Raw genomic sequence first — 13,597 nt, 5'->3', positions numbered from 1 at the left:
GTTTCCTGTAGCTGTTCCCCTGGGCTCACAGGTCCACCTTGCTTTCACCTGGTCATGTCCCCTTCCTCCCTCCCTGCCCTGGAGGACCCTGTGGTGGCTAGACACCTAGGCTGTTGTCCCTCAACATGTCCAGGGTTGCCCAGCACAGCTGTTAGTGTCTCCTGTTTTGTTTTTTTTCCCCCCCCGCAGGGGGTCTGCGAGAGAAGAGCTTGTACCAGTGTAAGCCCTCAGATACAAACTCATTCATAAATTCAGAAAAAGAATATATTAAGCCTGGGCTGCAACAGCCACTGTGCTAAGTGCTAGGTATTATAGAGAACAAAGACAGGATCTCTGCTTTCTTGGAACTGATCGTTGAGGGGGAAGAGTCAGTGAACAAGTAAAACTCCCACAATGCATTAGAAGGAAAAGACAGGCTGATCTGATAGTGACTGGGGTGGAGGGCGGGGGGGGGGGGGGGGGGGGTCTGTAGTTTGGGTGTGAGGGAGGGCCTTTGAGCAGATGAGCAGATGACATTTGAACTGAGACCAGAAGAGGAGGCCATCTGGGGGAAGAGCATCCCAGGCAAAGACCCTGAGTCAGAACTTTCTTGAGGGTCAGACGCACGAGCCCAAAGGCTGGAGCGCCCCAAGTAAGGAGGAGAGGTAGTCGACGTAGGCGACCCTTTAAAGTACCTATCCAAAAAACTGAATGGAGCCAAAGCCGAAGGCGAGGCCCCACCCAGCCCCGCGGGAGTAGACCCAGGTTGGTGCGCCGGCCAGCCTTACGGCAGGGGTGGGCGGGGCGAACGTCTGGCCCACCCCCGGGGGCGGGGCGGTACCTGGGCCCCCCGGCCGGGGGCGGGGCTGCGGACGCTCCCCCTTCTCTCGGCTCTAGCCGGCGCAGGCAGCCGCCGCGGCAGCAGGCAAGCGGCGGCCCTGCGAGGCCATGAAGGTGAAGAAGGGCGGCGGCGGGGCTGGGACGGGGGCGGAGTCCGCTCCAGGGGCCTCGGGCCAGAGCGTGGAGCCCAAGCCCGAGCCGCAGCTGCAGGCGGAATCCGAGTCCGGGTCCGAGTCGGAGCCGGAGGCTGGCCCGGGGCCCAGGCCGGGGCCGCTGCAGAGGAAGCAGCCGATCGGGCCGGAGGACGTGCTGGGGCTGCAGCGGATCACGGGCGGTGAGCACCGGCGAGGCAGCGCCACCCGCGGTGGGAGGGCGGGAGGGAGAGAGTGCGGGAGGGGGGCCTCGCGGTGTGCCGAGCCCGGGCCCCCGCCCCCTTTCCCGCCCTCCCCCCTACCTCCCCTCCCCCACCCGGGTCCCCCTCGTCTGAGTCCCCTACCCTTCTGCCTCTGAGCCTGAGATCTCCATGTCCCCTCTTCCCTTGATCTCCTTGTGCCCGCCTCTTCTCCCTTTAGACATTTATTTTCACCCTATTCCTTCCTTTCTGAGGAGGCCGTCCCCCTTTCCAAGGTGGAGGTGGGGCAGCAGCTGCAACTGTGACCCCTTCCCCGTGGAGTCTTCAGAGCCCTTTGAGGCTGTTTTTTTTTTTTTTGCAATAATGAAGATGGGTGCTGAGTGTAGTCTTCTGTCCTCAGTCCCCACCCTGGAGGCTAGGTGGAGGCTGAGCTACAGCTTCGGTGACATTAAGACCCTCGGGTCTCCCTGATCGGTAATGCTCTCACCCTGGATCCCCCAGGAAGTCTGGGGCCATCCTCCAACCCCAGGAAAGGACCTGGGCAGGAAGCTTCAGTGGGTTGGCTCTGGTCCCTCTCAAGGGAATGAGTTAAAACCGCCCTTAGCCTGTCTTCTTTCCGGAGGCCTGGTCTCCTCTGTGGTTGAATTTCTGAGCTGGACTGCCTGGGTTGAAGCCCCAACTGTGCCAGGTAGTTGACTGTGTGACCTTGGGCAAGTAATTTCATCTCTCTGAGCATGTTCATCTATAAAATGGGGACAATGGCACCTACTTTATAGGGCTGTTGTGGAAATTAATTTTCTGATTTTGTATAGTGCCTGGCATGCTGTGCATGCTCTAGTATAATAGGGCTCTTTTATCCACAGTACTGAGGGCCCCACAAGACTGCCCCTGGCTGCTGCCTAGAGGCAGACAACTGGGCATTCAGGGCAGGGGAGGAGGTTACCATAGGCAGGGAACAACGGCTAGGAAGCCTCATGGCAGGGGCGGTGGCTGAACCTCAAAGAACAGATGGCATTTGGAGAGAGAGTGGCCCTCTACCCTAGCTTCATTTATCAGTAATCCTGCCCCAGCTCCCTCTGTGAGAGCAACTCTTGGGACCTCTCTCTGGTAGTGGGGGGCAGGTGCTGGAGTGGACCTGAGCCCTGCAGTTGCAGGAGCAGCAGAGCCCAGGGCTGCCAGACAGAGCCGGGGAGGGGACCATAATGGCAGGTCTAGGCCTGTGCATCTGGGTCCCTGGGGGACCAGCTTCTCTCTCCTCTCTGAGCCAGGCAACAACCATTCTTGGCTGGGCCCCCAGAGTGCTGAGCTGCCTTGCCCAAGCAGGCACTAGTAGAGGGAGGGAGCCTGGACCAATCTGATGTTACTGCCAGTTGAGCTGTAACTGGCAACAGCAGGTTTAGAATTTAGGGTAGCTCTGGGACAGAACTTCCTTATGGGATGTTTGGAGGTCAGGTTGACCTGTCTGGGTCCTAGGTAACTTTAAAGGTTGTTTTGCAACTGTGGGGGCTTCCAGCCCGTGTACCACAATGTGTTTCCTATTTTGGACGAAGTTCATAGCCCTTAGAAATGGGGCAGCTGTGGGGGATGGGTAGGGGAAAGGGCTTCATGGGAACCCTTTTCTCTATAGAAGGTGAGAACAGGGTTCCAGGGATCTCCACCCTTTTGACCCTAATCACACAGGTCTGAGGGTTGCTCCTCCTGGATTACCAGCCCTGAATCCAGCTTAGGAAGCTATTTGTGGCAGAGGGAAAGGGGGCAGTTGTGTTCTGAGCCCTCAGCCACTCTGCCCCTTTATCTGGCCTTACCCTGGGTCCCAGGCCTCATCCTTCCCTTGGCAGAAGGGAGGGAGTAGGTGCAGTGTTTTGAGCCATGGGCATTCCATTTCTGTCATGTCCTCTAAGGGCAAAAGGGCTAATGATTCAAGGTGCAGTAGAAGAGACTGAGGGCAGACTGCAAGAACTTATTCCCACGTGAGAGAGAGGAGAGGCTCCGAAAGCAAGAGAATGTGGAGGAGAAGGAAGGGTTTTCCAGGGAGCTGGAGTTGGGCCACTAGGATCCTGCTCCCAGTTCTGCCACCTCTTCTTGTCCCTGCACCTTCTTTCCACATCTTGGGATTGGTGCTTACTTTCTGTGAAAATAAAGTGTGTATGGGGTGAGGTGGGTGTTGCCCACCTACATTCCTTCTCCTCTCTCCACACCCTGGACTGTGGTGGACAGGCCAGGGATCAGGCCCCTCCCCAAGCCCTGTGTAGCCCCTGCTGGACCCCAAGGTGCCAGGAGGCTCCTGGAAGGGCTTCCTGGAGGGGGCTGCCCCAGGATTGGGGAAGAGAGAATGACTTTACATTCACTTCCTCTTCCTGCCCCAGAGGAATTGGAGGTGGCCCAGGGGCTTGGAGGGTGATTTCCGGGCCTCTCTGGGGAGGATGTGATGCTGGGCAGGCTGACAGACCAGACCCACCACTGCTCCTTTCTATTTGCTGCCAGGGCCTCCCTGAGCACTTGCTGCTGCAAGAGAAGTGAGCGTTGGATCAGGCGCTGATATTCCTAAACTTCCTCTGGCAGGACTCACCACTCTTCCTGGTTCCTCTTCTGGGCCTGAGGACTCCCTTTACCCCCATGCACACCCCCAAATGCACCTGCCACACCCTCTTCCTGGCTTTGCTTGTACTCTTCACTATGGGGGTGGCTCAGAGCCAAGGCCGGGTAGATGACCTTTGAGGGGGTTCCCTCTCTTTGCTAAGACTTCCTCCCATTTGGAGATCAACAGGGGTTGGGGGCAAAGGTGGCCCCCTTCCCCCAATATTATAGGCTCTGGGCTTGAGTCAGCAGAGCTTTGACTAAGCTGCTTAAGGGAGCTGGGCTGATATAAGCCGCTTATGGGGAGAGGAGGGGGCTGGGAGGTGAGGAGGAGCAGGGAAGGGGTTGTCTGCCTGCCCTAGTATGACCCAGGTCAGGGAAGTCCTTGCCTAATGCACTTAGATGTAGTTCGAGAGGCAGTTATGTGGTGGAGGTTGGGTTGGGGGGGTCCTTCAGAGTAGCACTATGTATCTCCTGAGGCAAAGCTGTGTCACCCCCTTTAGAATGAGGTTCTCAAAGGCAGGGCTGTACCTTTCCTTCCGTGCTGGGGACTGCTTATTAGATTGGAGACCCATCTGGCTCAAAGTCACTGAGTTAGCCCTGGCAGAGCAGAGGCTGGAATAAAGCCCCTCAACTCCAGGATGGGAGGGACTGTGGGGGGAGGTGACCTTGTCTTCCACTCACCTTCACCCTGCTCCTCCCTGAGCTCAGAGGCTACTAGGATGGCGCTATTTGTCTCCCATTAGATCCCAGAGACAGGGCTATCTATCCCCCACACTCTGGGTGTGCCCCCAGGGCAGGGACTCAATTCTCTCTTTCCAGAAGGCAGTGAACTAGTCTGGGGTCTCACAAAGGCTGAGCTGGTAGAGGGGGCTTCTGGACGGGTCCCTCTTTTGCTTAGCTGCCTGTCTCCCCTAGACTACCTATGCTCCCCCGAGGAGAATATCTACAAGATCGACTTCATCAGGTTCAAGATTCGAGACATGGACTCAGGCACTGTCCTCTTTGAAATCAAGAAGCCCCCAGCTTCAGGTGAGTAGGCTAGGTAGGACATAGACAGAGGGAGGAGGTGGGCAAGGGCTGTGAAGTGGGCTACCCAGGGATTCCTCAGGCCGCAGAATAGAGCTGGGGCTGGTCCTCTGCTTTTCTTTCCGGTTTTGGGGCTGGACATCTTGGGAGAATAGTACGGCCCCTTCAGTCCCTGCCAGCCTGCCCTCTGCAGGCCTTCCTGGGAACTGCAGTCCCAGAGGCCCCAGGCCTCTGTCTCCCGTGGCCCTGGGAAACCTCAGTTGAAACCGGTGACCTGATTGCTGAACTAGAAACCATCCCCCCTCCCTGTGGAATCATTTGGCCAAAGGTCTGCACCCTAAATGTGCATCAGACTCTCCTGGGGAATTTTTAAGAGTTCAGACAGATGTGGGCCCTGGGGTGGAACCCTGGGTGGGCGTGGGCCCCAGCCTGAAGCTCACTGAGCCCCAGTCGGGGTACATTGCAGAGCGGTTGCCCATCAACCGGCGAGATCTGGACCCCAATGCTGGACGCTTTGTCCGCTACCAGTTCACACCTGCCTTCCTCCGCCTGAGGCAGGTGGGAGCCACGTAAGTCACTGGACGGCGCTGTGGGGGGGGGGGGCCCCCGGGGAGGGGTGGGTAAAGGCTGGGGGTAAGGGTGAGGGTGGGAATGAGCCCTTCCTGAGTTCTTACTGAGCCGCTCTTTTGGGGGTGGTGTCTGTCTTGAGCCTTGCTAGCTGACTTCAAAGCCAAACTCAGACCCGCCCCCTCCGATCTCTCAGGGTGGAGTTCACAGTGGGAGATAAGCCTGTCAACAACTTCCGCATGATTGAGAGGCACTACTTTCGCAACCAGCTCCTCAAAAGTTTTGACTTCCACTTTGGCTTCTGCATCCCCAGCAGCAAGAACACCTGCGAACACATCTACGACTTCCCCCCTCTCTCTGAGGAGCTGAGTGAGTGGGCAGGGCTTTGTGGGAGTAGGGGCGGTGGGAGGGGCTAGAGAGACCAAAGTGGGGGGAGCGTGGGTCCGACCCCCTTTCTCCTACCCTGGGTCACCTGTGTTTTGGCCACCATTCCCATGCCACCTGTGGGGAAACTGAGGCTCAAATGGGCTGGGGGGACTCTTTGCGGTGGTTCTGAGGTTGTTCAGCTTGTCCCCATCCCACAGTCCTGGAGCCCCTGCAGTGTCCTGGCTCAGGCTTCTGACCTTTGCCCTATCTGGCTGGGCCTCTCTTACAGTCAACGAGATGATCCGTCACCCATACGAAACACAGTCTGACAGCTTCTACTTCGTGGATGATCGGCTGGTGATGCACAACAAAGCAGACTATTCCTACAGTGGAACGCCCTGACCCCCAAAACAGCCCCATACCCCGGGACCCTCAACTGTGACCTCCCCAAGGAGTATTTCCAGGGGAGTATCTCCTCCCCTGAGGAGTATTTCAAGAGCCCTGGACCCTGAGTCAGCAATGGGAGGGAGGGTACTTGATGGCCCCAGTCCAAATCTCTGAAGCCCATGAGGCCTGGCGCATGGGGTGGGGTGGTAGGAGGGCTGTCTGCCTCCATGTCCAGGAAGGCCTCCTGTGAGAAGAGTAGCTAGGACTTCTGGACAGCCTCGCTGGGCCTCTTGGGCCCAAGTTTAAGAATAGTGTTCCCCTATCCAGGCTTTGACCAGGTCAGGGCAGAGACCTATTCCCTGTCCCCTGCCCACCTACAGGCCATTTAGAATTGTAAATTCACAGATTAACATCTGTCGTGGGTGGGGGAGGGTGTCTGGCTGCCAAGCTTCCCAAGGGAGTCCAGGCCCTGGCCCTAGCCCCAACCTTTACCATCAGGGGCTGAGCCACCTCCTGAGGGGTGGGAGGGACGGCCCCCCGGATTGCAGCCTGTGGTAGGGACTGGACCAACTGTATATAGTTTTCAATAAACTCTCTCCTTTTCTGTTCTTTGGCTGTGGGCCAGCGTGTGGGGGTGTGGGTGTGGTGGGGGTGGAACATTAATGTGACTCTCAATTCCTCCTGTCCCCTAGTCCTCTATGCCCTGACATCACAGCATCTAGAGTCACCATTTACTACATGTTACAGCTGGAAAAGGTTTTTCCTTTGACAAAGATGGAGACCCAGGCCCTGAGAGGGGAAAGCTCTGGCTCAAAGTCTTAGACCACTCTGGCAAAACGGGGGCTGGGACAAAAGCCCTCGACTCTAAGGTGGACGGAAGGTGTGGGGGAGGTGGTCTTGTTCTCCACCCCTTCTTCCCTCACCCAGAGCCCACTGGGACTACTAGTTTGTGTTTGTAGCCCTCATCAGAGATTCAAGGTGGACACAGTTTGGGCTAAGGTTTGGAGCCATCTCCTTGGCCTCAGCTGCCTTGGGGAGCCCCTGGCCTGGCCGCCCTATGTATAACATTGCCTCTGGCCCCCAGGACTACCCAGACCCAGAAGAGCTCTTAATTCCCTTAGTAGAGGAAACTGGGGAACTGAGATAGGTGGAGAGCTCACACCCTACTCTTCCCACCCACTAATTTAGATATGCCTGGTGGCAGCCCTCTCTGGGCTGAGGCTTTAACCCTAACCCACTAAGAAGTCTAGAAGTGCTGGAATTTGACTGGTGGAGCCCTTGCTGGGACTGGGTCCTGGGCTGAATTCTGGGAATTCTTTTTTTTTTTTTTAAGTTTATTTACTTAGCACGCTGGGGAGAGGGAGAGAGAGTCCCAAGCAGGCTCCACACTGTCAGCACAGAGCCGGCTGTGGGGCTCGAACTCATGAACCATGAGATCATGACCTGAGCCGAAATCTAGAGTTGGGCACTTAACTAACTGAGCCACCCGGGTGCCCCGAACTCTGGGAATTCTAAAATGAGTGAGACCTGGAACAAATACTTGTTTGCAGGAGTAAGATGGACCGGGCATACAGGGGAGCAAGAGTGGTCCTGCTTGGAGAGATCTCAGGAGGACACTTGGAGGAGGCAGCATTGCAGCAGGTGCTTGAATGGCTCAGCATGACTGGCCAGAAGAGGTGGGGTAAGCATTTGTGCATAGGAAGCAGCACAAAGCAAATGTTTGGAGGCAAGATTTATCCAGGGCATTTGGGAAGGTGGGTATTTATGATGTGGAAGGAAGACACAGGTGCCTTGTAGTAAAGGTGGTGAGGCTTCTCCTGAGGGAGGGGGAAGGATTAATCGGGAATGACCTGTTCAGATGATCTCTGGAAGGCTGGATCTGAAGGAGTGAGACTAACAGCCAACACATAGTGGGTGCCAGACCTCTGGCTGGGCGCTTTATATGTGCTGGAATGTTCACAGTCATTTGTGAGGAAGGCACTGTTATTATGCCCTCTTTACAGAAAATGCAGGCCTAGAGGGGGTAACATGCCCTGCCAATGTTGCATAGCTATTAAGTGGTGGCATCAGGAGTCCAACCTAACCCCGGCAGTCTGGCTCTGGAGTCCCTGGATGACCATGCTACGGGCAGGGGCCGCCGAGGAGGGTGTTGCAGTCATTTGACTGACCGCTGAAGGGACCCTGAATTAGATCAATATCCACAGAGATGGAGAGAGATAGGTGAAGTTGAGATTTTTAAGAGGGAATCTTTCTGGGGCTGGTGGCTGATGAGGTGGTTGGAGACAGGGAGGAGTCGAGGCTGAAGCCCTGGTCCACAGCCTGAATGTTGGGGTGGGAAGGGGTGCTGTCACTGGGCTTGGGAACCCAAGTTGGATCAGGGTGGGAGCTAGGGGGAGGTGATGAGTTCAGGTTGAGATCTGCTGTGGTGTGGGACAGCTTTCTTGAAGGAGGCGACTGGGAGGACAGAAAATTCAGGCACTGAGACCAGGAGGTGAATGCAGGCTGGAGATGGTGATCCTTGGAGGTCATTGGCCACAAGACAATTGCAGAGGCTGCAATGGTGGCTGAGCTATGGGGCGCCCAACTGGCACCACTGGTGTTTAGTGAGCAGGAGGCAGGAACGCTAAATGCCCTCCAATCAGTGGAGTGCTCCATGCCAATAGTCCACACCTCCCAACTAAGGGTCACTGAATGGGAGTGTGTAACCCTAGGCAAGGCCATTGAGTGTTTGAGAACAGGGCAAAGGGAGAGGAATCCGTGATGGAGAAAGGAAGAGCAGCCAGACAGGGAGGAAGAGAAGCCTCTTTTGTAGTAGGATATGTTAGAAGCTAAGGGAAGAAAGACTTTTACCAAGAAGTGAGTGGTCAGGAATTGTCAGTTGTCCCAAAAGTGAGGAAGGGGCCTGGGGTGGGGTGGGGGGTGGTTTGCAGATGAAGCTATATAAGTATACAAAGTATTTGGAGTTGGAGGTGCTGTTGATGGGGTTAAAAAGCTACAGAGAAACTGTAGCAAGCAAGAGGGACTTTCAGACCTACAGCTGTTAGAAAGAGGACTCTCCACCACTACCCTGGTAACAGTCTTCACTGTGCCTGCTAAGTCGATCTGGGTTGAGGTTCTGGATTGGGCTGAGGTCCTCATCCCTGACACGGGTAGCAGTTTAGCACTTACCCTGAGAGGGCCTGGAGGAGCTCAGATGAGAGAAGTCTTGGCCCCCTGCCTCCTTTTAAGCCTTCTTATCTCTGGCACTGGTCCTGCTGCTAATGGTTCCTGGCATTTGGTTCTGCACTCGGTTCCTGGCACTTTCCCGAGGAACCTAGAGGATCCCCAGGAAGAAGAAGGAGGGAGAAGATAGGGTGGGGGTGGGTCTAGTCCTGGCTCTGATGTTGATGAGCTGTTGACCCTGCCAGGGCTGGGCCTCAGATTCCATTTCTCTGAAGTGGGCCAGAATTCTTTGTTTTGACTCTTCAGGAATGTCATGGGAACCCCATTACTGGCTTGAGCAAGAAAGCCCAAGAGACCCACCATTCATGCCGACCCAGGCTGGTCTGGGTGAAGCACGTTGGGGCTGCCAAACCCACCGCAAGGTATTAAGATGCTTCCCTTCCAGTTGGTGAAGAGCTGCTATCTCAAGTCCCTAGTGCCTTCTTCCCTCTCCTGGCCCCTCCCCTTAAGAGCCACCCTCCATCCCTCATCACCCTGCAACTAAAGCAAGGGTGCTTTACCTTTCTGTGTGTCACAGACCCCTTTGTTATCGTCTGCTGAAGCCTACAGACAATAAGGGTTGTTTTTTTTTTTTTATGAGTACAAAATATATGGCAATCCTAAACACAACACACTATATAATAGAAATCTATATATCTATTCTGCAATACCTGTAATATAACATGAAAACATCTGTGATTTCTAATCTGCGATTTCTCTACCTTGTATGACAAAGTCACAGATTCCACTAAAGCTATTGTGGTTTGCTGTGGACATTTGTAATTGAGGGAAATACTACATTTGAGGTAGAGATGAATGAAAACGAAGGTATAATTTCTTCATCCAATTTGATAAACCCATGAATTCTAACCAGTTTTAGAACCTGTATGTTTAGCAACCCCCCTCCCCCCCCCCCCTGGGCAAAAAAAAAAAAAAAAAAAAAGTTAACTCCCGGCAAACGGGGCGCTTCCAGACCCTACATCCACTCAGCTCAAATGAGTGAACGGTTCGTGTGAGGTGACCAGCAGGGGGCAGCATATGAATGGGAGTGTGCTGCTCAGCTCAGAGTAGCTACAGTCCAGGTTTAAAAGAAGGGCCAGTCTGGTTCCAAACAAAAACAAACACAAGACCCCAGATCCTGTTTGCCACCTGCCTTACTCGGGTGGTTCCCAGCTCACTAGTAGGTGTGCTAAAGGGGCCCATGGGACAAAGGTCTGAGTACCTCTGGAGATGTCCTCTGCTTACCACCTAGGATGGAAGTGTAGAGTAGGGGGATTCACCCCTTTCCTTCACAGCCAGGGCTGGGCTGGGGCAGGTGCACCGGCTGGCCATGCCTCCCCGCACTCGGCACCCTATCCTTGCCGTCCTGGACACAGGCTTAGAGCCTCTTAGGGAGGGTGCCACTGTGGGATGGGGCTCTATTATGGTATCTCTACAGAGCTGTCCTCTGGGGCAAGCAAGTGGTGCTGCCTGGTTCCTGGAAGAAGTTTCCAAGCCTTGAGGTTCATGTATGTGCTTTTGTCTCCCACACCTATCCTGTCCCTGTTCAGGCAGAGCGTGGGGCTTCCTCTTAGGCTGTCCTTTGGTGACAGCAGCTCACCAAGGTGGCACCTGGGAGGTGAGTCTGAAGTGCGACTGAGGGGGCCCCTTACCCTCCAGAGATCACCGCCCAGGGCCAGCAGTGTGAACAGAACCAGACTGTGCTCCGTTCATGTCACCTGTGGAACCCAGAGCTCCAGCCAGGGAAAGATGGTGGCAAGAAGGCACAGGCTGGATGGGGAAGTGACCCCTTCTTGTGTGAGGAGATGGGAGCGTTCGGGGAGGGAAGCGATAGCAGTAGGACGGGGTGTAGGGGGAGGGAATCCTCTTCCTCCTTGTGGGCAGGTCAGCTGCTTCCTTGCATCCTTTTGGCGGCTCTTCTGGGAAGAGGCCCCACTGTCCTGCCCTCTCATCCTCCCCAGGCTGATCAGGAAGTCCTCCTAAATGTCTCACTGTTTAGATTTGGAAACTTGACAGCAAAGAACGAGAGTCAGGGTGACAACACAAGCCCAGGGCATCGACAATTAGTGAGGCCTGGCCTTTCTGTCCAGGGAGGGGAAATCCAGAAATGAAGCCTCGGGAGCCAAGACTACAAGGCATTTGCTTTATTGTTCCAGGTCAGGGGATAATGGCAGGCCATCCAGGGATCTGCTTGTGCCTAACTGAGCCCAGGAAAACCTCTGGGGGTTCTTGTCACCCCCAGGCCTCCAGGGTAGGTAGAAGCTCCCACTTGGTGTGGGTTGGGCTCTCCGGTAGGGCATGGCGGGCAGCCTGGACACACCCCCTAGCTCCAGGGACATCCTGGGTCTGCCAAGCAGTCAGAGAGAGGGGAGCGTGGGTGCTCACCCCCCACCCTGCCAGCCTGCATCAGGCTTCCCTTCCCTGAAAGGAAGAGACTGCCCGGGACGGTTGGAAGTAATTAGTAAGTTGGGACCTAAACTACATGAATTTCTTACAGAAGGGGTGAGATTGTAGTGATCTGGAGGGGCCCTTCCTGCACCCAGGGCTGGGAAGAGAGGACACTTTTAAGTTTCCAAGGGCAAGGACTTTTCCAAACACTTTGTGTCAGAATTGGGCTCAGTTTGGTCCTGGGGTGGACGCTGCCCCTCCTGTGTGTCCTTCTGGGGGAGGTCGGACAGAGTGTTTACTGAGGATGGGCAGAGCCTGGCAGAGTGGGGGCTGCTACTCAGCCAGTGGGGGACCCACAGACAACTTGGGGAGAGGCCCCATCCCTACTCCTCCTTGATAGGCTGCTGGGATGAAGTTGGGAGAATAAATACAGGGGGCTTCTGGGAGAGAACACGCTAGGAGGGGCCACGCCTGCAGAAAATGTGGACATCAGAATAGGGCTTCAGGGTGGTCTTGGGCCTGGCATGAGGACCCTGAGCCCTCAGCTCTCAGCTGCCCCAGGAATGGAGCAGCCAGGCTCTCAGTGGTGTAATTCTGATTCCTCTGGGTAGAAGGTATGTGGGTGGGTGTATGTCTGAAAGACTGTGTGTGTGTGTGTGTGTGTGTGTGTGTGTGGTGCATATGCACGTACACATTAACGCAGAAGCGCTTAAGTGGGGATGAGTGTGAGCTAAGGAGAGTGTTTTTGGTTTTTTTTTTCCCAGACACTGGGTCTTCAGGGACCCTGAGTGAGGAGCTGGCTCGCTCAGCTGGCGGAAATGTGTGAGGGGCAGCATCGTGGGTGGTGTCTTCTTCACCCCCCGGCTGCCAGCTAACAAACAGTTGGCTTAGTGGCACAGGGGGCAGGGATGGTTTTCCTTCCTTGACCTTTAAGGTGAGCCCGACGTGGGCGGCCAGCTGGGACTTCCAGGCCACGTAAAGGCTTCTGGGTGTGGCTCACGCGAGGGCCATGGGCTTGGAGCTGGGGCTGAGGTACACAGAGGGGCCAGCGGGGGCCGTGGGGGGTGTGGGCTCCAGCTCCATGAAGGCCGAGTAGAGGGTGGTGAGGTGCAGGTCACCCAAAGCCCCGGAGCCTCCACCGCCTGATGGTGCCATGTCGCCACTCCCACTGCCTGTCTCTGCCAGACAGGGCCCAGGTGGGAAGCAATGGGGTGGTGGCGGAGGTGGTGGCATTGAAGATGATGTCGGGGACGAGGTCACCAGTACCAAGGGATCAAGGGCCAAGCTGTCATCCTTCAGCTGTTCCCACAGGTTTCCTAGGTGGTGGAGAGAACAGGTGTCACTGGGAGGTGCAAAGGAGCCCTGTCTGTCCCCTTGACCCCATGGCTCTCACATGCTAAAGAGAACAGGATTGGGGTAACCTTGGCTGGGGAGCAGCCCCTTGGCACTCGCTGTGTGACCCCAGGCAGTTGCCGGAACTCTCAGATTCCTCTGCTGTAGCCTAAATGATCTCTGGGGCTCTGTTTTTTGGAGGTCAGGGGAGGGAGAGTGGAGGAGTCAAGGACCTGAGAGCTGCCTATTGGAAGGGCTGATACCTAACGCTGCGCACTCTGGAGCGAGCCTGCAGAGGGAGCCCCTGGAACTCTTCCCCCTGGCTCCTGCCCAGGCTCCCGAGGAAGGTGGTTACACAGCCAAGGCTAAGGATCTTCCAACAATGCACTGCAGGACCTGATGAGGTGGCTGGGCTCGGCTCTCTGGGCCTCCTCCACTGCGGGCCCAAGGGAGAGGAGCGGAGCCGGGAACACTGACTCTGGGGAGGAGACAATGCTGCCCCCCACCTCCTCTTGGTGTTGTGTGTCCTGCGTGCGTCACCGTCACGGCAGGCCAGGGCCTGGTCTGGGTATCGGGGCT

The 13,597-nt window shown here is 55.9% G+C and overlaps 2 protein-coding genes and 1 long non-coding RNA gene across 9 annotated transcripts in view; 2 read left to right on the top strand and 1 right to left on the bottom strand.

Annotated features, from left to right (window-relative positions):
- The first annotated feature begins 878 nt into the window (after window positions 1-878).
- On the top strand, window positions 879-6,706 carry UNC119 (unc-119 lipid binding chaperone). The gene is made up of 5 exons (XM_040455332.1): window positions 879-1,153; window positions 4,667-4,780; window positions 5,244-5,346; window positions 5,541-5,713; window positions 6,000-6,706. Exons 1-5 carry the CDS (start codon window positions 928-930, stop codon window positions 6,110-6,112), a joined length of 729 nt encoding a protein of 242 aa, XP_040311266.1. The 5' UTR covers window positions 879-927; the 3' UTR covers window positions 6,113-6,706.
- Window positions 6,707-7,497: 791 nt separating this feature from the next.
- LOC121017201 (uncharacterized) lies at window positions 7,498-9,997 on the top strand. Its single transcript, XR_005784663.1, has 2 exons — window positions 7,498-7,778; window positions 9,566-9,997. It is a non-coding gene; the product is annotated as an uncharacterized LOC121017201 (long non-coding RNA).
- A 1,430-nt stretch (window positions 9,998-11,427) lies between these two features.
- Window positions 11,428-13,597, bottom strand: part of FOXN1 (forkhead box N1) — a 28,310-nt gene continuing 26,140 nt past the window's right edge. For all 7 annotated transcript variants that reach the window (XM_040455327.1, XM_040455330.1, XM_040455329.1 and 4 more), the window contains exon 9: window positions 11,428-13,002. In XM_040455327.1, coding sequence (XP_040311261.1) covers window positions 12,683-13,002 — 320 coding nt within the window. In that variant the 3' untranslated portion in view covers window positions 11,428-12,682. The remainder of the gene's footprint in view (window positions 13,003-13,597) is intronic.

This window comes from Herpailurus yagouaroundi, unplaced genomic scaffold (genome assembly GCF_014898765.1).
Source record: "Herpailurus yagouaroundi ecotype Mexico unplaced genomic scaffold, PumYag 215, whole genome shotgun sequence".
NCBI classification, from domain to species: domain Eukaryota; kingdom Metazoa; phylum Chordata; class Mammalia; order Carnivora; family Felidae; genus Herpailurus; species Herpailurus yagouaroundi.
Note: the sequence above shows the minus strand (reverse complement) of the source record. Positions and strands in the feature narration are given on the sequence as shown.